General features: G+C 31.2%; 3 protein-coding genes across 5 annotated transcripts; 1 reads left to right on the top strand and 2 right to left on the bottom strand.

The window, feature by feature from the left end:
* Positions 1 to 2,834: 2,834 nt before the first annotated feature.
* Positions 2,835 to 3,581, bottom strand: LOC133801056 (3'-5' exonuclease-like). Its single transcript, XM_062239180.1, has one exon. It carries the CDS (start codon positions 3,542 to 3,544, stop codon positions 2,906 to 2,908), a length of 639 nt encoding a protein of 212 aa, XP_062095164.1. The 5' UTR covers positions 3,545 to 3,581; the 3' UTR covers positions 2,835 to 2,905.
* Positions 3,582 to 11,581: 8,000 nt separating this feature from the next.
* On the top strand, positions 11,582 to 13,748 carry LOC133801126 (large ribosomal subunit protein uL6m). 3 transcript variants are annotated; one of them, XM_062239276.1, is made up of 3 exons: positions 11,582 to 11,738; positions 12,780 to 12,969; positions 13,137 to 13,748. In XM_062239276.1, exon 3 carries the CDS (start codon positions 13,164 to 13,166, stop codon positions 13,470 to 13,472), a length of 309 nt encoding a protein of 102 aa, XP_062095260.1. In that variant the 5' UTR covers positions 11,582 to 11,738; positions 12,780 to 12,969; positions 13,137 to 13,163; the 3' UTR covers positions 13,473 to 13,748. The 3 variants fall into 3 exon arrangements, with proteins under 3 accessions (XP_062095260.1, XP_062095262.1, XP_062095261.1); XM_062239278.1 differs by having other exon boundaries at positions 13,125 to 13,748; XM_062239277.1 differs by having other exon boundaries at positions 11,584 to 11,738; positions 12,788 to 12,969.
* Positions 13,749 to 16,274: 2,526 nt separating this feature from the next.
* LOC133802626 (uncharacterized) lies at positions 16,275 to 22,688 on the bottom strand. The gene is made up of 22 exons (XM_062240974.1): positions 22,525 to 22,688; positions 22,327 to 22,397; positions 22,158 to 22,235; positions 21,929 to 22,060; positions 21,360 to 21,410; positions 21,109 to 21,249; positions 20,899 to 21,021; positions 20,665 to 20,742; positions 20,398 to 20,490; positions 20,198 to 20,317; positions 19,993 to 20,076; positions 19,541 to 19,639; positions 19,222 to 19,419; positions 18,947 to 19,022; positions 18,577 to 18,680; positions 18,222 to 18,481; positions 18,051 to 18,137; positions 17,742 to 17,972; positions 17,232 to 17,310; positions 17,043 to 17,106; positions 16,782 to 16,946; positions 16,275 to 16,635 (listed from the first exon to the last, which is right to left on the bottom strand). Exons 1-21 carry the CDS (start codon positions 22,613 to 22,615, stop codon positions 16,828 to 16,830), a joined length of 2,379 nt encoding a protein of 792 aa, XP_062096958.1. The 5' UTR covers positions 22,616 to 22,688; the 3' UTR covers positions 16,275 to 16,635; positions 16,782 to 16,827.
* Positions 22,689 to 23,852: the final 1,164 nt, after the last annotated feature.

Below are 23,852 nucleotides of genomic sequence, written 5' to 3'. Positions count from 1 at the left end.
TAATTAATATATTGTGTGTTTTTGTCACAGGCTAATCTAATGCATGCAACAATTAGGAAAATTTTAGTGTCTAAGTTCACGCACCTATTGAGTGAGGGTTCTTTATATAGTGTAAATAATTTCAAAGTTGTTGCAAGCACAAGGCAGTATAGACCACTTTCAAATGACCATAAAATTATTTTTTTGGTTTCAACTAAGCTTAAGAGGCTAGAAGAAGGAATGATGAACATTCCAATCAATGAATTTCAATTCATATCTCCAAATTTGATTGATTTGAGTGTTAATGATAACACAATCCTCTCAGGTTCTTTAATATATTTTGAAGCTACATGTGTTTATATTATTGTAAATTACAATATCAACTTCATTACACAAACATAATAGTAAAAAAAATATGAGTATTAACTAATTTCAATATTATTCCTTACCTTATTTGTTTCACAACTCATCTAATCAAAATAATATTACATATGATTTTTTTCCCCAAATCGTGAATTACATTAACTCTTTTATTTATTTACTAAATATAATATTCATTGTTAGTCTAAAATGAATCAACAAATATATATATATATATAAATATATAAATGATTCTCAAACATCAAAAGGTCATGATTCATATTATGTTACTCATTTAGTGAAAATGTTAACAACTCCTTAAGTTATAAATTCTAAATATATATATATATATAAAACTTAAAATTTTTACAAAAAAAAAAAACCAAAATCTTATTTTCCAAAAAATAATTATAATACTAATTATTATAAACAGCGCGAGACGCGGTTATATTCCCTAGTGTAATATAAATGTAAATTTTTCTAAATTATTTCATTCTCTAAGTATTAGGTCATTTAGGTCTATGCTGACACAAATCTACTCAAATTAACAATGAATTACAAAATTTAAGAAAGTATATATCATTTATTTATTAAATAAAACAAATATTTTATCAAATTTATTTTAATCATTTTCCTATAAATAACATTAACGCATTTAATGATATCTTGCATTTATTATGTAAGACCTTAATTCCGGGAAAAAAAAAACATAAATGGAATTTTTCAATAAATTCTCTAATTGTTTTTTACTGAATTTTTTAGATGTTTTTCTACTAAAGGGAGAAAAGAAAATTTTGGAAAGGAAAAAAAAAAAAAAGTAGGTTTGGTATAAGAGAAAAGAACGTGGATAATAAAGGAAGTGAATAAAAATGAAGTGGTTCTCTATATTTTTCTCTCAAATTGGAGGGAAAAGTGAGTAATATTGACAATTAAGAATTAATAATATATCTTTACTTTTTTAATTTTAAAATAAAAATAAAAATAAAAATCTTAGGAGTATAAAACTTTAAAATAAATTACTTTTTTTTTCATCTTAACTATTTGAGTAAATAGTATTTAGGTCTCCAAATTTTACTAAGTGTATCACTTAGAATTCCAAATTTTCTTTTTTTTAGTATTTAAATCCCAACTATTACTTTTTGGCACACATAAGTCATCAATGTCATATTCAATAAATAAATCCCAAAAATTAAGGGTAAAATAAGATTTTAACAAAATAAATATAAAATAGCGCATTTTCTCTCTCTCTTTACACCATTTTAATTAATTAATTATTACTAAATATATTATTATAGTAAATTAATCTAAATATTATCATCAAATACTAAGAAATTAAAAAAAATCTATTTCTTTAACATATTTAATATATCAATTATGTATTAATTAATTTATTATTGCTAATTGTTAATGAAACAAATATACATATTACTTTAAATTTTAGAAGCATAACAATTGAATATTTTGATTTTACTAATGTTTGAATTCTAGTGGTATATATATATATATATATAATTTTAAAGTATTTATGTTTTTTATTTTTGAAAATCTTATTATTTCCTTAACATAAAATTTATTTCAATTTTTAAATAATTAATTTTAAAGGTGCGAATAAAAGTAAAATTATTTACTAAGTAATTTTGCATTTCAAATTTTTAGAATATGTGTGATTTTTTTTAACAATTCACGAGGAGCTTAAATCAAAAGATGTGTAGTATGAAATTGTTTATAAATAAAAGCACTCTTATTAAATTTTCAGCTTCTAAAATTTAAAATATGATTTTTTTTTATTAAAAATAATAAATTAATTAATATATAAATGATATATTAAATATTTTATAGGTATAATAGATTTTGTTTATTTGTTATTATTTAATGAAAATACTTATGTCAATTTATTAAAATAATACATAAAATTGGTGTAAAGAGAAAAAATCTGTGCTATTTTATTTATTTATTCATATTAAATTCTTAATTTATCCTTAATTTTTAGGATTTATTTGATAATATATGACATTGAGGTCTTATGTTAGCTAAAAAGTAATAAATAGGGATCTAATTGCTATAAAAAAAAGATTGGGACTTAAATTGATACACTTGTTAAAGTTTGAGAAACTATTTTCCCTAACTATTTTCCCGAGAAACTAGGAGTAGATTTTCCAAAGAAAATCCTGTCTTAACAACCTTACTTTCTCTCACAGAATTAATTATAATCAATCACTAAGTTTTTAAAAACGACACAAATTAACCTTCGCTTGAATGATGTCGTTTTATATAGAAACACACTCACACACTCTCTCTCATCCGGTTTCTCTCACGCTCACTGTTTTTTTCTCTTTTTTTCGATTTTGGAAAAACGATTGATAAGAATAAGAATAAGAAAGCATTGAAAAAATAAAAGCAGCTTTATTTCAAATTTAAAAAGAAAAAGGAAATTATTTCAAAAAAAAAAGAAAAAGAAAATAAAAACTAACAGAAAATAAAAACAAAAAGAAAATAAAAACTAACAGAAAATAAAAACAAAAGTAATTTCAAAAGAAAAACCCACTAAACGAAAGGAAATACTAAGCTAATCGTCCGCCATTAACGTTTTCCCAATTTCAAAGGAAAGGTAAGCATCAACGCAAGCGTACTGAACTTGAGAATAATCCAAATACCGATTATCCCACCTGCTCATGGTGACGCTGTTGGGTTTCTCAATCTCCATTCCCAGCACATACCTCGCCAACCCTTTCAGCCCCGTACTCTTCAGACTCCAATCCCCGTGCTTACGCGCCGCCACATCTCTTAACTCAACCGGGTTCCGTACGGACAGTTGGTGGTAAGCGATTAGCTTGTCCACATCGGCCGCTACACCGACGCCGACGAAGCGGTAATCGGAATTCCCGAGGAAGTTGACCAGAGATCTCGGAATATAGTCGGCGTGGAGGATCTGAAAGATGAGGCAGCGGTGACCGACGCAGAGCTGTATAATGGCGACCGGATTATTGACGCTGCTAGTGTAGGATGGTCGCCACTCGACGTCGAGGCCGACAATGAGACCGTGGAGCCTCCGATTGTGGATCCGCTGGGTTTCTGAAATCCAGGAGTCGACCATGGAAGCGGAGGTGGTGACTAGTGTTCGGACGGTGGTCCCCTGCCCGATCTGGACATCGTAGAGGTTGTGGGCTTCAGAGTTAAGCTGGTGATCGACGATGTTGATTTGCATGGTTTCGAGTTGTTTGGTAGGGTAAGGTAGGGTAGGGTTTTGAATATTTGGGGATATTGGACTGACTTGTGGGATTATTTATTTATATAGGAGGAGAAGTCCTTTGAATTGAGATGAATTATAAGATATATTTTTAAAAAATATACAATTATCCTTTCATCAAACAAGAAATTATTTTAATGATATAAAAAAAATCTATATTTATTTGATATTTCAAATTCAAAATATTTTAATTTATATCTAAATAAGATATTTAGTTGTAACTAATTTTCTAATAATCATCATGTATAAATTGATATTTAATTAATTCACATCTTTTTAGTGCTATACATTTTAATATTTTTCATTATATATAAATATCTATATTATTTAACTATTTAATCATAGAGAAGTTTACATAAATATGCAAAAAATAAACATATTTTCTATATTTATGATAAAAAATAATTATGCAAAATATGGTAAGTTTTGAAGAAAAAAAAAGTTTAAAATATGATATTTTTATAGAATATAAAAAATAGATTATCATAATCATAAATACACAAAATTCTTTCTCACTCTCTCATTTCTCCCTCGCGATATCTCCCCATCTTTTCTCATTTCTTCCTCTCTCCTTCCCAATTTGGTTCCCTCATCTCAGCCCTGTGCTAATGATGCTATCTCCGCCCTCGCTCTCGACGAAGACGCACCTCCGCCCCTGCCATTGACGGCAACATAACCCCGCCCTTCTTGTTCTTCTTCTTCTTCTTTTTTTTTTTTCTTCTTCTTCTTCTTCTTCAAATCTAGTTTTATTCTTATTCTCTTTGTTCTTCTTCTTCTTTTTCACATCTAATTTTGTCATTTCGAATTTGATTTTGCACTTCATATGTAATTTTTTTCTTCTAAACTGTTATCCAGATTTCCGAATAGCGTTTAGATGGATAGCCTCGGGGAAGGAGAATTATCAAAGTCTTTCACGAAAGGTGACCAGAGCTCGCGGATGGACAGAAAAGCTTCGCCTCTCCCGTTTAGTGTCCAGCACACTCTTTCAAGCAACCACGACCCGGAAGCTCGTCAATTCTCCCGGACTCCCGAAGGGATATCCTTCGGGGAAGGTCCTTCCAGGAAAAGCTCTTCAGGTTACCTTCGCGGATACAGTTCCGTGCCTCGCACGGAAGAAGACCAAGCGGTCGAGTCACGGAGGAGGCATAGTTGGAATGATACTCATCTGACACAGGATCCCACCTGACACGCCCGACAGGTCGAGGCCGCACACATCCCAGCACGCCTAAAAGTGCCTTTTCGCCTACTGTTCCGCTGACAGCCTGGAAAAGACGGCTGCCTTTTGACATTCCCCATGTTTTCATGTAATTATACCTATGTAGAGCCTGGTAGCCAAGCGACTACGGTAATTGTATCCCCTATTTATGGCTGGTGTAATTAAGACTCTGGGGGCAGAGTAAAACCCTAATCCAAAACCCTAGCTATAAAGACCTCCTCATTCTACGATAGGAGGGGGGACGAAGAGAAAAAAGAACAAGAACTCTGCCAAATTCTCTCTAGCTTCATCTTCTTCAAGAGAACCCGAGAGGAACATTGTGAGTTTGTGAGGTTCTTGTACACCAGCCATTTTACTGTAATTCTCTACAAGTATAATAGCATCGACTCGTGGACTAGGGCTCGTTAACGCCTGAACTACGTAAAAAACCTATTTGTCTATTTATATTTCTGCACTTCTACAGTTCTTATCTTTTTATTATTTTGTTTGTATTCGTTTCCGAAAAACTCGGTAAACATAAACCTAACTGTAACCGGATACAGTCACGATTTGTTCTGATTTCTGTTTAAGTAACCGGGTACAATGGCATCTGATTCTATTTATTCAAATCTAATTTTTTAGACCTAGTTGTAACTAGTATAATGAATAATTTAGATTTTTTTTTGTTAAGATCTAATTTTGTTTTCACACCTAACTAAGTAACCTGATACTATGGCGATTGATTCTATTTTTTTTTAGATCTATTTTTTTTTCAATCCTAGTTGTAATCAGTTACGATTATGATAAGTTTATATTTGTTGTTTGGATCCTATTTGTTTCCAGACATGGCTAAGTAACTGGTTACCATCGCAACTAGTTCTTTTTCATATCTATTTTTTTCAGACCTAGGTGTAATTAGGGTTGTGCAAAAAATTTTACAAACCACCCAACCCGAATAAACCGCCTAAACAAAACAAAAAAAACTGACAAAAAATGCAACCCAATATAACTAGACAAAAATTCAAACCACTCAATGTTTAAAAGAGCGGTTTTGAGGCGAATCTTAGTTTGAGGTGGAAAAAAAAACGCACCAAGGCGTGCGTCTTGCTTAGCAGAGATGAGGCGTATGCCTCACTGTAGTGAGGTGTTGAGTTGAGGCAGGTGAGGTGGAAATAGAGAGAGGCATACGCCTTAGACAGTGAGGCGCTGAGTTGAGGCGGGTGAGGTGGAAATAGAGAGTGGCGTACGCCTCAAGGGTGTATTTCGTAATGAGCTTTTTTATGCCCAAAAAGTCCCAAAATAAAAAGCTGGTCTAAATAAGCCCAAAAAAATCGATCAAAACTTATCTTAAATAGGTCCAAACCCAATAAAACTTAGAGTAATGATATGTGCACCCAAAATATGCACCCAAACATTACACACAGTGACGTGTCACTGCTTTTTAAAACAGTGGGTCCCAGTTTTAATTAATATGATTAGCTAGTCCAACCTGCCACATCACTGTGTGTAATGTTTTGGTGTATATTTTGGGTGCACATATCATTACTCTAAAACTTAAAACTTAGATTTAAATAGGCCCAATAAAACTTAAAACAAATAAAATTAGAAACCTTACCTACTCACTCACTCAACCTCTCATCTCCTTTTTATCAGTCTTCTCCTCTCTTCTCCCTCTCGTTCATCTCCTCTACCCAGCCAGTCGTGCCTTTGAAGCAGAGAAAGGAAAAGAAATTAAACATGCCTTCCTCCCTACCTCTCCTCTCCCTCTCATTAATTAAATATTTAAGGCGTACGCCTCAATGCGCCTTGAGGCGTACGCCTTGCCTCACAAAAACAAAACGCCTTGAGGCGTAAAAGCAATATTTTAAACGTTGAAACCGCCCAATTATTATATTGGGTGGTTTGGAAATTTTAGTAACCCACCCAAATACCTTGAATAAACTGATTAAGAATTTTTTTATTTATTTATACATACATATATTAGGTATATTGTTACATATATTATATGTAATACTAAATATTGTTTTTAAATTTTTAATAATGAATTTAGAATAATATGTCTAATTTTGGAAGAAGTATACTATACTTGTAGTTTGTTGAAACTAATTATTTGAACATGTTTTTTTTTAAAAAAAAAAACTTAAGATTGGTTTGGGCGGGTTAGCCCGACCAAATCGCCTAAAATATTGGACGATTTAAACTTTTTTTTTTCTTAATTGGACGGGTTAGAGTTGGATTTTTGTAACCCGAATTTTACATTAGGTTGATTAAAATATATTATAACACTACCAAATCGACTAATGAGCACCCCTAGGTGTAATCAGTTACCTTCACGATCAATTTAGTTTATTTTTCTCATATCAGTTTTTTTTCTTCCAAATCTCACTAAGTAACTAATTACAATCCAGTTGGTAATTTGATAATAGTACATTACTAAAAAATTCAAAATTATTTTTATAATTGTAACCAGTTACTACAACACCACTTAAAAATAGAGAAATTTACATAAATATGGGAAAATATGAGTTTTTATATTTATGGACAAAAAAAAAATGCTACAAAATATGGCGATTTAAAAAAAAAAATTAAAAATGGGAATCCCATAAAATATAAAGTTAAATTATCATATTTTTACATAAAACTCTCTCACAATTTATCACCCTCTCCTTTCTCTCTCAAGTTTATCTCTCTTCATTTTCTCTTTTCTCCATCTCTCCTTCCCCACTTGATTTTTTATTCTCAGCACTCCGTCGGAGACACCACCTCCACTGGGGACGCAGCCCCCACCCCCCGACGATGATGCAACTCCACCGCCATTTGCTTCTTCTTCTTCTTCTTCTTATTATTATTATTCTTTTGTTGCTGTTGGTGGTGGTGGTTTTAATGTTATTATTTTGATTGTTCTTGTTGCTCTTCTACTTTTTCACATTTGATTTTGCATTTTAAATCTGATTTTTCACTTTAGATATGATTTTTTTTTCTTCCAGCCCTAACTATAACCGGTTACCATCACAATTTGTTTTAATTAGTTTTTTGGTCAAATGTGATTTTTTTAAAGATCTGTTCAAGTAACTAGGTACTATGACGATTGTTTCTTTTTTTTTTTTTCATATTTGATGTTTTTTTTAGACTTAGCTGTAACTAGTTACAATAGCGATCAATATATATATATATAGATAGATAGATCTGATTTTCTTTCCAGGTCTAGATAAGTAACCAGTTACCATCGTAACTTTTTTTTTTCAGATCTGATTTTTAGCTGTAACCAGTTACGATCATGATCATTTTAGATTTTTTGTTTGGATCCTATTTGTTTTTAGTTCTAGCTAAGTAACCGGTTACCATCGCAACTGGTTTTTTTTTCATATATATATTTTTTCAAACCTAATTGTAACCGGTCACATTCACATTCAATTTAGTTTTTTTTTCATATCATTTTTTTTCTCCAAGTCTCTGTTGATCTCAAAAGAGGGTGTTTTAAAATTTAAACTCGCAAGTGCACGAATTGTTTCGGAATATAATGTTCATGTAAGTACGAGGTCGAACCCATGGGAGTTGACTAACATCAAAAGAAACTATTTCAAACAAAGCAATAATATTCTAACCTAGTTCCAAATATTTGATGAGATTTTGTTTTAGAAAAATAAAAGACAAGTAATAAAAAGATTTAAAATTAAATAGAAAAATAGTTTTCAAATGATATATGTAAAATAAGATTATTAAGATTTTAGAATCCACAAAATGCAAGTTCAATAGTATTTATAAGTATATTGATTCCCAAGTTTTAATATAGTTGAAATAAATCACACTATATATTTTTTCAAAATATATTTTCTATTCAAGCACAAGTTACTCTTTCAAAAATGTAGGATTTTTCTTCACTTTTATAAGATATAATTTCTAAGCATTAGTTGTGTTACAACCTAATGAAACTACAAAAAATCAAAGAAATTATGTTTAGGCAAAATATGATACTTATGCTCTAAGAATTAGATGTGAACAATTTAATGAAAAACATTTAATCAAATAATATCATATTTTTGCATAATGAAGAACTAAGTGTAATATGCTTTAACAATCAACACTAGATGAAAAATGCATATCTTTGATAGAAAAATCCATAAACAATGTTGTACAAATGGGAAATCAACATACAACAAAAAATACTATCTAGTTACATTTTGCTTCATCATCATCTTAATAACCTTTGAAAAAGATTAGAAGCTCATAACTAGATAAAAATTACAAAATAACATACTTGACATGCTCTTCAAAAGATGAAAATGGTAGAGAGGAACTAGTGAAAAGAAGAGAGAAAAATGTGTAGAAGATGTTGAAAAATATGAAGAAGAAGAGCCCCCCAAATGGTCTTACAAGACTTTATTTATAGGCAAAATATGGAGATTAAATTAATCAAATTAAAATAAATAAATTGATTAATTTAATTGTGTTGGGAAGTGGTAGGATAAATAGAGTAAGTGTAAGAGTATTGGAAAGATGAAATGTTTGGTTGGGTAAAAGATTAGTGAAAAGTTAGGGTAAAAAATGAATTAGGAATGTTTATTTAGGTAAGAAAAATAGGGAAGAGTGAATTGATATTTGAGTGAAAGAAGAAAGACATTGGGAAGAAAAATGTTATTTTTGGCTATTTGGTGATTTTGACTAATTCAGAAAAATACTAGTTTTTTTTTTCTCTTTGGGCTCGTCAAAAGGCAGTAGGCAATGCATCATATGATGCTAATGGGCCTGGGCAGGTGTGGATTGGCTGAGAGCTTCATGCGGCTTGTTGCTGAAGTTGGGAAGCTGGAATTAGATTGGGCCTGGGCCTGAATTGATGTGGCTTCAGGAGCTGAAGAGATGATGGCCAAAGTGGCTTGCTGAATGTGAGGGACAGCTGGCGTGGACTGATGCTTGGAGTAGGTGATCACGTGGAGAGGCTTGGGCACTGAAGGCAGGAGATGATATGCTATATGCTGAAGGCAGGAGGTGGTTTCGGCGTGGCACTTCAGGGGTCTTCAGGTGGTGCCAGCTGGCGAGGAGGTAAATTGCTGAATGCTGAAAGTGTTTGGAGGTGTGGCGTGATGGTCAGTGAAGAGTGCTTAATGGTATGCTGCTTGGTCACGGCTGGGGAAGGAAAACAGGCGTGGGCCTGGGCTTCAGCTGAGTTGGTATTGACAAATGCCACTTCCTTGCTTTTTCTTTACAGAAATGCCAATTTTTTCACCATTCTTCTTGCTTTTCAAGTACCTAAAAATAACATTATTTCCTACAAAATAATTATAAACTAAATTAGAATTAAATATTTTCACTAATAAAATATACAATATAACTTCTATGAAAATATTAATTTACAAAACATTTAAGCTCAAAATTACATCTTTTTACTCCTAACTTAACAATATTAATTTTAACTAATTAAGCCATAACATTTTACAATAACAATAAAAAAACACAAAAATCTATAAAATTAAAATAAACCTAATGAATTCAAAATTACTTAAAAACTTAATAAATCAATTAAAAACTCAAGAATTAAGCAACAATTAACACATAAAAAGTGGTAAAATAACTCTATTTTGTAGAGTTATCAGTCTCGCTAAGTAACCAGTTACAATTCAGTTGGTATTTTGATAATAGTACATTACTAAAAATCAAAATTATTTTTATAGTTGTAACCAGTTACTACAATACCACTTAAAAAATAAAACTGATTTTTATAGTTATAACCAGTTACCACACATCACTAAAAAAATTGACAGTGCCAAATGATCACTACCACAAAAAAAAAAATTGTTCAGATAGTGGTAACCGGTTACTGGGGAGAAAAAGTTGATTAAAGAAGATAAAAAATAAAAGAAATTAAGAAAACAAAACGTTTATCAATATCTGAACAAAAAAATAAATTAAAAATAACACCTACAATTACTGAAATACCATCACAAAAATTCAAAATTAGCCAAAATAATCTTATATAATTAAATATAATAAAACTAATAAATTATTACACAAATATGGGAAAGCAAATCCCATAAAAAAGTAAGAAAACATAAAATGTCATATAAAATGCACACACACAAAAAATGTCATATTTATCAAAGTTTATAAATTTTTTCCATATTTCATGTAAATTCTTCTAAAAAATAAAACTGATTTTTATAGTTGTAACCAGTTGTCACGCATCACTAAAAATAATTGACAGTAGCATATAATTACTACCACAAAAAGAAAATCAAAATTGTTTTGATAGTGGTAACTGATTACTGCAGAGAAATAAATTAATTGAAAATAATCATAATATCTTACAACTTATAAATCTAAATCGCTAGACAGAAAATGAGAGAATTCTTCTAGCCAAACAAGTTCATCATCCACCCATAGAGGATGCACTGTCATTCTATGAACAAGCTTATTGGTTGTACGACGAATATGAATCATGGATAATCTTGGAAAATTGGACAACAAAGTTATTATATCCTCTAAAAAAATTAGTGTCGACAACTACCAAATAAACTGTCTCGACAACTGTTAAATAATCTGTCGACATGTACATAGAAAGACCGGGAGAAATACTCCAATCCAATGCTACTTCTAAGGGCACACATTCGACTTGTATAACTGTAAAATAACCTACAAAACAAATACATTATTTTTCTTTAAAAAATTGAATTAAAAACAAGAGTTTAGAATAATTTTGTTTTAAAAAATTGGTGTAAATTCAATTATATATTTGCTATTTAATTATTTGTACTAAAATGAAAGTATATTAAAAAATTAACAACTTAAAAAGGCCTAATCTATAATTTCAATTATATTTTAACCTATCGTTCTCTACCTTTCTCTCTCTAACGTTCTATTCCTCCCTCACAGCCTCACTTCACTCCCTCTCTCAGGTCTCTGTTGTCGCCGCCGTACTCTTGGGTTACCTTAGTCGCCGTCGCCGTCGCCGTCGTTGGAAGGGTAAGTATCATTTTGAATTTTTTTTATTTTTTTTGTTTATCGTGGATTTATGATCTGATATTTGCATTTAGTTTAGGGTATGGGATCCTTTGATATGTGTATTTAGTTTAGGGATTTGTGGTCTGGGATTTCATGTTGTTTAGGATCTGGCATTTTGAAATTTTTTAAGGCTTGTTGTATTGATATCAAATCTATATTCACCAATAAAGAAATCTTTTTGTAAAGGTAGAAGATTTCTCATTGTTCAAGTTGTTATTATGTAGTCTAAACCTAAACAGGAGTAGCCTAAAATGAAGTTTCACTTCTGCTAATGTCTCCAGTTTAAATATTTATTTGTATATAATAATTTGGTTACTTAAAACAGACTAAATAATATTGTTATGGATAATTGTGCTTGGCCACTTAATAAAACCATAGCCAATGTTCATGCAAATTATGTTTATAACAAACATTTATTGGGTTATGAGAATGAGGGGAAGTTCTTTTTGTGGAAAGTAAAAGCAAACTGTTTCATTCCCTAAACAAAGAGTAGCAGATAAATCTTATCTAGTATTCGGGTATGAAAGAGATTTGAATCATTTTTTGCATTCCATATGTTCACTGATATTCCTCAACTAAAACTCTGGGTTATCTGCTTGCTGAATATTTTTCATTTTTCAATGGTGTTTTTGTATGATCTTTCCTTAGTTATGCATGTATATATATTCATTTCAATTGAAATAGTAGTCACTGATTTCTATATATGGTTCATATTGTTCAGTTGCCTTGGCTCAAACCAGTGATTATTGGTATTCATAATGTGTTTCTTTTCATGATTTCAGTTTAGTTTTATATATATATATATACACACACACACACGAATTCAATAGTTTGAAATTTATTTATAATATTGAAAACATTATCGTATAAAGGCAATTTACCCTTTTTGTAAAAAGTCTTAGACTTATTCCGCATGCACAACAAATAACATATAAGAATTTTAGAATGTCATAATTTGTATCACAGCTGGGCAGTAAAGCTTATTTTAGTCTTCGGTTTCAGTTGAGCAGGATATAATAGAAGGGTAAAGCCGATTCATATTGTTTGATCAATGGAGCTCTATCTTGATTCTTGAGACGTTCATTTCTTGTACAATACAAAAACGGCTTGTAACGCTGTTATACCAGTGTTGGTGTATCATTGTTTTGCCGACGAAGTTCCCATCTGCTGAGATTGTTGACGAACGACGAAGGTAATGACTGCTTTCATAGTCATTATAATTGAAATTTAAGTTTATGAAAGCGGAATATTTTTTTTTTCAATTCAGTTTTGATTTTTTGATGTAAGAACTTACATTTCTATCTGATTGATCAAATTTTGAGTAGAAACCTTTCTTATTGTGGAAAGAAAATTCTGCAGATTGGTTTGTAGGCGTATATCATCAGAATGGAAGCGAAATTCTTTCGGTTTTTGAAGATAGTCGGTGTTGGGTACAAAGCTAGAGCAGAATCAGAAGGAAGACTTTTGTTCCTGAAATTGGGTTACAGTCATGAGGTGGAACTGACTGTTCCCCCAGCTGTTCGTGTTTTTTGCTTCAAAAACAATGTCGTCTGCTGCACTGGGATTGACAAGCAAAGGGTCCACCAGTTTGCAGCTACTGTCCGTAGTTGTAAGCCTCCTGAAGTTTACAAAGGCAAAGGTATAATGTACATTGACGAAGTTATCAAAAAGAAACAAGGAAAGAAGTCTAAGTAGTGTCGATTGTGTTTACTTCATCAGTTGGTAAGAATAAGTTTGATTCGAATTCATCGAGTCTTCGTTCTGAGAATTGTTGTAGCTTTGTATCTTTGAAACTTTTTGTAGTTTTGATTAGTTTCTTTCCATTCTTCTGCATGTCATTTACCAATAGAGATTCTGATTTCGAGACCTCCGAGGCTATGTTTGTTCATTGAAGAGGTGTTTTGATATATAATATAAGTGTTGGTTCTTAGCACCAAACCCCAAGTAAACAATTTATAATGGTTAGTCATGCTACTGTGTTCGTGCAAAATTATCAAATGCAAAAATTCTGGCATAGTCTTGAGGTAAAGATTTCTGAAATCCAAAGAAATGCAACGCTTAAATATCCAAATATTGAATCAAAATATATTTATATTTATAGTATTTCAAAGCTTGCTTTGGGATCCCATGAAGAGGTAACAAAGGACTTGAGGCCTCTATACTTGGCAAACCGTTTTCTAGCCGGAATATCTATAGGGTATCCGATATTGAAGCATGCTATTAAAATCATTTGCAAAATATGAAAGAAAATTGCACACAATACAGAAGGCTTTAAATAATTTACTTAAAGCAAGCAAACTTCAAATTGTCAAAACTGTTTGGATGACTATAGAATAAAATAAACTGTTTCTGAAGTAGTTAGTTAGAATAATCTTCTGCAATGTATGCCAAAACTGAAGTTGTGTTAAGCAGTAACTCAATCCAGCAACTCCTATCTTGAATACTCTTGAATTTTTTTGTTAAAGTATGTTCTTATAATTGTAATCTGTTTTTAAATATGTTAATTTTTTTATATGAAATTGTGTACTATTTATACCTAATATATCCCTAATCCTAATTTATATTTAATAAACCTAATCTTATTTTATATTTTACTTATTTTTTCTTTTTTCAAGAAGTACAAGAAAGAAATGTATAAGAGTTGGGTTTAATAGTTCAATAATGAAGTGTATTTTAGTCTATGACCAATGTGGTTACTCTACTTTGTTTCACAAACCCTTATCCCATACCCTAACACTCTAATCATGCTAAATTTCTCCTACATCATATATTATTATATACTGTATGTATTAATAATATTCTACAACCATGTTATATATTGTATGTATCAATAAGTTTTGTTGGATTAGAACAAAAGTTATTAAACACCAAAGGTTGAAATATGATAAAAAGAACTACTTTTTTTCTCATTTGGTTTATTTATGATTTTTGGAGTTTAGGGTTTCGATTAACTAGTTTTGATAGTGAGTTTTCGGCAAATAACCATGTTCTTTATGATCTTGTATAATGATTTTGGTCCTTGAATCTTGATAATGCCAACAATACTGCCTTGTATGCTAAAAGATAATGGTTTTTTTCTTCACAGGAATTGAATTAAGAGTATTTATTGTTTTAAATTAATTTTAAAGAATTTTTATGATATTGTGAATAAAGCTTTTAAGTTTTTTTTTTTCTTTTTGTTACTTATTTCAATGACTAATTTTGTCTTGATTTTCTCTAAGATTTTGTTATGGTTGTATATCAATTCTTGTCATGATTTCCAATTATCTTAATATTTGAAGGGTTCACAAAAATACCTAAGGTTTTTTTTTAAAAAATATTAAAAATACAGAATCTATAAAAAATTACAAAAATACAGAGTGACATAATCGTAAATACAAAGTTTTTTTTGTAAACAAAGTTTACAAATTTGTAACTGAAATTTACAAATTTGTAACCATATATTACAATTTTGTAAACAATATTTACAGACTAAATAGAAAATTGTAACAGACAAATACAGAATCGTAACAAATTGTTATCCATATTTTTTGTAATTTTTGTAAAATTCTGTATTTTTCAATTTTTTTTTTAATTTGCTGTGCTAGATGTAACTTTTTCATATTATAATGTCAAAATATGTTATTATTTGTGATAATATAATCTCATATTACGAACTTTGTCCGACTATGCCGCAAATAAATGCTATGAACAAATCATTGGTACTGTTTGATGCTTGAAACGAAAGATTTGGAGAAAGGGAATGTTATTGGTTATTTGTTATTGCATTGTTCTATATTTTTTTTACCCATTTGTTCTTCTTGTATATTCTGATTATATTTTCTAGTAACCTGTTTTTACTAAGATAATATTTAGGGTTTATATTTTTTTGGACCATGTATTTTGTCTCATTACCTGTTTGAACTTTATGTTTTGATAAATTACTTTTTAGACTCTATATTTTGTAAAATTGTTAAAATAAAACCCTAAACTCAATTTTGATAAATTTATTTTTGGTCTGAATTGTTAGTTTGGTAAATTATTTGTAATTTTAGTTGAGAAAACATTTATCAAAATCAAGTTTATGGTTCAATTTTAACCCTTTTATAAAACATAGAGTCCAAAAAATAATTTGTCAAAATACAATATCCAAACAGGTAATGAGAAAAAATACAGCTAATATTTATCGTATGACTAAAAAGAAAAAAGCAAATGCTGTTGTTTCTAAGAAAAGTATCATTGCTTTGTCCAATAGCTACTCAAGTTCGGAAATTGACTGGCTTATGACCTTTTTCAAACATTATTAATCATTGAATGTCTTGGTTATTATGGACTTGTTATCTTCAACTTTTAATTTTATGCAATTAGCTTGGAGCATCAGAAATGAACAGAATAAGCCAAAACATGGTCAGATATTAGTTCAACATGTTATGGTTCTTGGGAACATATTTCTAGAGTTGGAAATATGATCTTACTTCTTCTGTAATTTGTTTTTACATTACTTATAATTTAAAAAAATAATAATAATAACTTGTATTATTGATATAGAGAAAATAATACAAGGAGTAAATTGGAGTACACAAATGTACTACCAAAAAATAACAAAAACAAGAAAATAGAAACAAAATTTCCTATAACAAATGCAACAAAAAACTGCCATACTCTACATTCAGAGAAGGCAACTTTAAGAAACTTTTAAAGCTACAAAAACAGGTTAAAAAACACATTGCCAATTCCGAACAAAAAAATAAATAAAAACTTTCAACTCTGACTTTGAACAACCACACAGCCCACCCAGATCCTGATCTTCTCCCACATCTCCCCGGACTCTTCTTTATCATCAAATATTCTCTTAGCAGCAGCTGCCTCCCTTTATCACCTTCAATAAACACAGATCAAATATAATTATATGTTTATTAATTACATCTTGTTCTTTTGTAGTTTTGAAATCTACAGAATATTTACTTCTGTCAATTTCTGATATGTTCTATGACAAGACGAGCATAGGTTCTTTTGTGCTCTTACAGGAAGAAGATCTCCGAGAGCGCTAGTGGCCGAGCCTCTTTTCTTATCAAGAATTAGTTAGTGGGAAGCAATGGTCCGGCCACCTTGGAAACGCACGCTTATACAAGCTCATGCATACGGTATCATGCTGCTGAAGGACCCCGTTGAAAAGGCACTTCATAGCCCCTGCATCGAAGAAAACAAATTTTTAATGATGAAATCCCGAGGCCATAAAAACTTCGGAAAGTGATCTAAAATGTTATTCTTGGGCTAGTATCTTACCATGTGTACCAACGGGTTCCTTGATGCGACCACGGCGACCACATTTCGTGAACACTTCCACAGGCTGAAATCACCACCAACAAGAGAAACAGTCATTTTGACGTATAATGATTTCTTTTTTTTTTTTAAAGCTACACAAGGATTGTGAAAAAATTCAGGCAAAAGTGTAAAACAGAGAGAGTTTCTCACCTTGAACCATTTTACATCCTCAGGGTTATGAAACATATATCTTACAGAAGCTTTCAACTTTGATACTCTTTGAGGGTAGCTGCACCATAGAATATGCTTGTGTTAATATATCAGCATCAACAACAAATATATATAATATAATTATAAATATACGACCATGTGCCGACCATTTACGGTGTAGGATGTAAGATTCATGCAGGGATGAAGTTTAATCATTAAAAGCAAATTTAGTCTTTTTGTTGGATTGGCAAAAGGAACCAAAATGCAAAATGCATATTGATTCCACCCACCCAACTTTTTCACAGAAAGTGTAAATGAATTGGAAATGGACTTTTACATCATATCACGGATTATTAAGGTTACATAACAGAGTCTTTTATTTGTAAAAAACTTGTAAAGGTTCAACAAACAAGAGAGGCAAGCAATAGCTTTCTTCGCTACAAGAAGTGGACCAAAGCAACAAGCAAGTAGCAACTACATTAGCATTTGAAAGTGAAGAATATATCATACCCAGTTAAAATAATCTTCTTCAAAATTATTCTGTCTGGGTCAATACTTCTTAGAGAACCAACAGCAGCAACTGCAGGAGCAACATCTCCTTCAGCATATTTGAACGCTATTAAAGGAAGGGGAGGGAACGAAATTGGAGCATAAACTGATGCCATGGAGAAGCGTCCTGCATGAAGAAACCTCTCCATCTTGTGCTTGTTTGAATTCATGCTATCAGTAGAATATATTGGCCTACAAAGTAATAAAACATTAAATCGAAATTCTAATAAAGCTCAAGAAATGCTAGATTTCTTACCACTAGAAAATTACCTTGCAATAAATTGGCGAAAACCGACATGAAACACTAATTCTTCTTTCGATTTGATGGGTTCGGTATATGTGTCGAGCTTTTTTATGCTGCAAAACACAGGTGGACTAAGTCATGCATTCATTTGTAACATAAGGAAAAATCAAAAAGACAAAATGCCAACATGCACATACCTGAAATGAAGGACGGACATCTTAGACTCGTGCTGCAAAAGCCCACAGGCTATAACAGGCATTGTTTTTGAAGACATACATAATTTAGAGGCAACACCACTGGGTACTTCTTTAATATATAGCTTTGCGTATGAATTTACTGGTACGCAGTCATCCCTATCTACTTGCTCCATTTCTAATGCTTTAGAAAGAACATGCTTCTGTGTTCGTGCAAAATTATCAAATGCAAAAATTCTGGCATAGTCTTGAGGTAAAGATTCCTGAAATCCATAGAAATGCAATGTTATATTCCCAGGCTTAAATCTCCAAATACTGAATTAAAAAATATATATATTTATAGCATTTCAAAGCTTACTTTGGGATCCCATGAAGAGGTACGAAAGGACTTGAGGCCTCTATACTTGGCAAACCGTTTTCTAGCAGGAATATCTATAGGGGTATCCACTTCATCGGGAAACTCTGAAACATAAAATCAACCACGGAAATGAATTAAAAGAATTAAAGCTCGTCTCGACATAAATATTTGGTCCAATAGTGAAGCATGCTATTAAAATCAGTTGCAACATATGAAAGAAAATTAAACAAAAAGCAGAAGGATTTGTAGAATAGATTGTGAGAGCTTCAAATAATTTACTTCATGTCATGAATTTACTTCAAGCAAGCAAACTTTCGAACAGTTTGTGTCATGAATTTTACAATCAAAAGGTTAAAAAGAAGATAAATACCCTCATCATCAGCGTGTTCTTTTTTCAATTTTTGGATTTCATGTACCAACTGCTCTCTAGTCAAGTTTTCGCCATCCTGCAAAACACATATGAGAAACATAAACATACATGCCAGTCTTATCAATTATTCTTGTTTGTATTTAGCTAGTCTAATCTTCAAGTATAAGATACAGATCCTTTTTTTCTTTCAGAGACTTTGATTAAAAAATATGGCCAGTTGTTCTCACTAGTAAACAAAAACTCAAGTCACACATTTTTTTAGTGTCAAAACTCACCATCATCACAGAATCAACATCAGTTTCTTCATCAGAGTCCCTCAAGTTTAAAGAAGCATTATCATCACTAAGATCATAATCATTAGTATTCTTTTGGCCAGGAAAATCACTTCCCCTTTCATCTAATACCATGCCATCAGCTTCATCATCATCACTATCTAAATCCTCTTCATCTGTATCATCCACAATCCAAGCAGCCTGCAAATATAAATTGCCAACAAAATTGATGACTACCAGAAAAAAGAACAAGGACAATAAAAAAAACAGTAATGATAAAAGGGACATTTAAATCAAGTCACTGAGAACAAAATTTGCAGACCTGGTACTCTGAAGTGCCTCGAGGAAGGGTCCGTGTTCTCAATTTTTTTTGTTCATGATGTTTATCAGCCTCAGCGATTTCTGCGTCTGTTGGCCAAGTCTGTTGCAAAATTTATATTCAAGTGCTATCATACTTGCATCTCACAGCCATCATTGATGTAAAACGGAGAAGGAACATCATAGTTAAAAAAAATGAACTGTAGTTAAATGTGAAATAGGTTTTAATATTAATAGGCCAATCATCAGAGACTGGATACTGAAAGTGAAAACAATTGTTGTGGTCTGTTAACAGCACATTGGTAGAGACTAAATTGCACAAGAAAAAAAGGTCATGCAGAAACTCATGTTTTTAGTTTTCTCTTCTACACATATACCCTTTCTTAACATATCATTAACTACCTGGAAAAACTAAACCATTGATAATGCAATCATAATTTGGCTTGATCAACTTACCTGTTCACCAGCAAGAGGGTCAGGCATATTTTCAACAAGTAAAGGCTCCTGCTTCAACGGATCAGGAACCAAGCAACGAACAACCTAAGAATAATAGAAAACAGGGTGTGAACTAATGAATATCTATAATCTACAATAGCCAATAAAATCTGAATCTGCACAATGATAGTTTCCATGGGCTATACAAAGAGAGGATACCGCTTACCTCATCACTAATGGCATCCGAATCCATAGTATCTGTCTCCTTTCTTGCATTTAAAGGATATGGATCCTTGAGAATTTCAATTTTGCACAATTGGTAATCCCCAGCACCAGAAACATGAACCTGGAATAAAAAGATAACTCCAATAAGACATCACTACCAATTCATGCAATCAAAGGCAAGCAAGTGGATGGACAAAATACCAGTTGATTCACCGACAGGTTGCGCCCACGAAAATATCCTGTAAGAAGAAGAGTACATTTTCCAGAGTCGCCACTATCTGCTATGACATCAACCTAAACATGACATATTGAAGAGAAAAAGGATGTCATCAAAATGCATAAAATTACCATATCAAATTATAATTTTCCAACTCCTTTTTTCCCAGTACAAAGAAAAAGTATAATGGTGTCTATGAAACCAAATAAACAACCCCACATCTTGTTTCATAAATATGTGAAATAAAAAACCTTTTGAGCCATGAGGTAAGCCCGCTGACTTCGCCAGTGAGGAACGGAAAGCCTTTGCTCCTTGAAAAGCCACATGAACTGTGATAAACATAATAAATGAGAGATATAAGGAAGTACCCACCTTCTAAAAGTACAAGTAAAACATTTGGCAAATTATAAACAATGTCAATTAATTAATTGTCCCAATCGACTTCAACTTGAACAACCAACCAAAATCTATTTTAAGTAACATACCTTGTGCAACTCATCCGTTGTATCAGCTGGATAAAACTTACAATCCTCAGGAAACTCAGACACAAGACTAGAGATACACATTTTTTTCAAATCATGTCTTCTTTTCATCTCATCGGGAAGATCCTAAAGACATTAAGGCATAATTTTATTACCGCAAAAACATGATTTTAATTATAAAGAAAAAACATTTTTTTATGCATATAACATTACTCGGATAAGCACAGCAGTGCTTGGTAAACCAAGAGATCTGAACACTGAAAGGCATTGACTTCCAAATGAATCAATGTAGTCAGATGTACTTCCTTCGCATGAAAAGCTTGATGATGCCACAAAAGCAATCAGATCAGCAACCTACAATTCAACGAGTGTCTAAAATGTCAAGAAAAGTACAACCACATTCTACAAGGTCCTGAAAATCTAAAAAAAAATCAAAATTTATTATGTTCCATAGAATTTCATACCTTTGCCATTTCAATACACGACAGCAAATCTCCATGGGGAGCTTTCAGTACCTAAAGCAAAAGTATAGTTAGACTTAGATCCTTCAAGATATTTTTCAGTCACTACTCCATATCAATTACCCTCACACAGCTAAGAAATCAATAAAAATTACCAAAGTATTAATTTCAAAGGAGAAGCAAGTTGGTCCTAGTGGTGATCAGGGCAGGCTAATTACGCCACGCACTAGTATACATTGACGATTATAAAGCAACAAATGCCATTGTTCCAAAATGACAATGAGAGGACAAGAGAGAAATGCCGTATCATAATCTAACGGTCTCTTTTCACTTAACATGTTATTTTCAGAAAAATAAGATGTAAAATGCATCTGAAATGTCCCAAGTCAATATTTATTGTACATGTGCGAATGTGAACAAAATGAAGTAAAGGGGTTGTTATAATGCCTAGTTTGTCCCCACTAAATTGTTACCAGAAACAGATTATAGAACAAACAACACAAAAACATACCCTATATTATATCCAACAAATTCCAAAGGACGGCTAAGTTAGTTTCAGAACACAAGCTTACCGTTGTCCTCAGCTTATACTCAGAAGAAGCAACAGTTGAAGACAGAGCCGAAGAACTTTCTTTAGATAGTAACGACAAAATCTCTTCAGCAAGTGAGTTTAGGTTAACAGCAGCAGAAAGCCCAAAAAGAACCTGATAATTAAATGATAAAAATTAACATATTCCAATACTTACTTTTTGCAACAGTTCAAAACAATCACCAAAAGAAAGACACAATAAAAACACTCACAATAACACGAGGAGAGCTTGTTGATCCACTTGAGGCCCTTTTCTCTTTCAAAATAGCTGCACGTTTTTGATCTCGTAGCTACAGCGTGAAGAAAAAAATATCATCCGATAAAATACAACAAACAACTAAAATTTAAGAAAAATATAGAAAACCCAACAAAATATAATACCATTTTGTTACGCTGCATTCTTGCAGCTCTGACTCCCTTGCCATTGTGGTCCTTAGAAATTTTACTCGTCGCTAGAATCACACCATAGATTCAAAAGTTAGAAAACAATAATAAAAACAAACAATTTTTTTTTCCAAAACTGTGTGAATATTGCATCAAACATTCTTGTATCTATACTTTTCCTAGGGTTTCTAATACCTTTGAGAGAGGTTCTGTGTTCGTGACGAGACGCTTTAGAAGCAAAACGAGTTTTGTGAGGTTTGTTCACTTGATTTCTCGAACCTCCCATGGTTGGGACGGAGTCGCCGTGTACTGAGAGAGAAAAGAAAAACACAGTGGAGAAACGGCTATGGAAGAGTTATAAGTTAGGGTGATTCTGTTTCAGTTTAAGAGTATATATATTTAATTAATATTAAAAATCAATTATTAAAAAATATTTTCTAAATAAAATAAAAATTAAATAAGATAAGGTGCATTTTTTATATTTTAGCATATTCTTAACGACATTAATTAGATGGTATTCTAAAAAATGTGATAATTTTAGCATAAAATATATCTTCTATATAAAAAGTGTCTAGTGTTTACATAAGGGAAATTTTTAGTTTTAAGTGTTTTTTATTTTTTTTATTAATTTTAATGAAATATTCTTATATCTAACCGAATATTTTTGTATTTAATGATATATTATAGGAGATTATTTGGTAGGGCTCTTGAGAGCCCTACTGTAGGGTTCTTTTGTGTTTTTCAACCTTTGAACAGTTTTCGGCGCGATTTTTTTTTATGACCATGTATATTGTAGTTATTTAGAGCATCTTGCAAATTTTCAAAAAATTCTGAATAATTTACAGTGCCGAAAACAGATTATTGCAGGCATCACTAATTTTTGTATGCGCGTGGAAAATAGCATGTTTGAACTTAGTTTTCGGCACTGTAAATTATTCAGAATTTTCTGAAAATTTACAGGATGTTCTAAATAACTACAATATACATGGTCATAAAAAAAATCGCGCTGAAAACTGTTCAAAGGTTGAGAAACACAAAAGAGCCCTACGGTAGGGCTCTTTTTGAGAGCCCTACCAAAGAATTATCCTATATTATAAATATGACTTAAACTTAAGTAAAATTAAATAAATTAAAATATAATATTTTTAAGATATTTTATATTGACAATTATTTAAAAATAATAAAAATATATATATTATAACTTAAATACAATTTAATTAAACTTAAATTTAATATTATATTAAACATATAATATATAATCTTTTGTTGTCAGTATTAAATTCAAAAACTAAAACAAACATAAACTTAAACAAAAAAATAACTAATTAATTAAAATAAAATATTTTTATGATATTTTAAATAATTAAATCATATTTATTTAAAAATAATAAAGGCATTCATATTATTTTTTATCTTATAAATGTGTGTGATAGTTTATTTTTATCAAGTGATTAGAGCTATTTTTCTTCATCAAATTCAGCAAAGGACATTGTGTGGGATACATTAGAAACTAAAAATAGTTG

The sequence above is a fragment of the Humulus lupulus genome, chromosome 9 (assembly GCF_963169125.1).
Source record: "Humulus lupulus chromosome 9, drHumLupu1.1, whole genome shotgun sequence".
NCBI lineage: Eukaryota > Viridiplantae > Streptophyta > Magnoliopsida > Rosales > Cannabaceae > Humulus > Humulus lupulus.
Note: the sequence above shows the minus strand (reverse complement) of the source record. Positions and strands in the feature narration are given on the sequence as shown.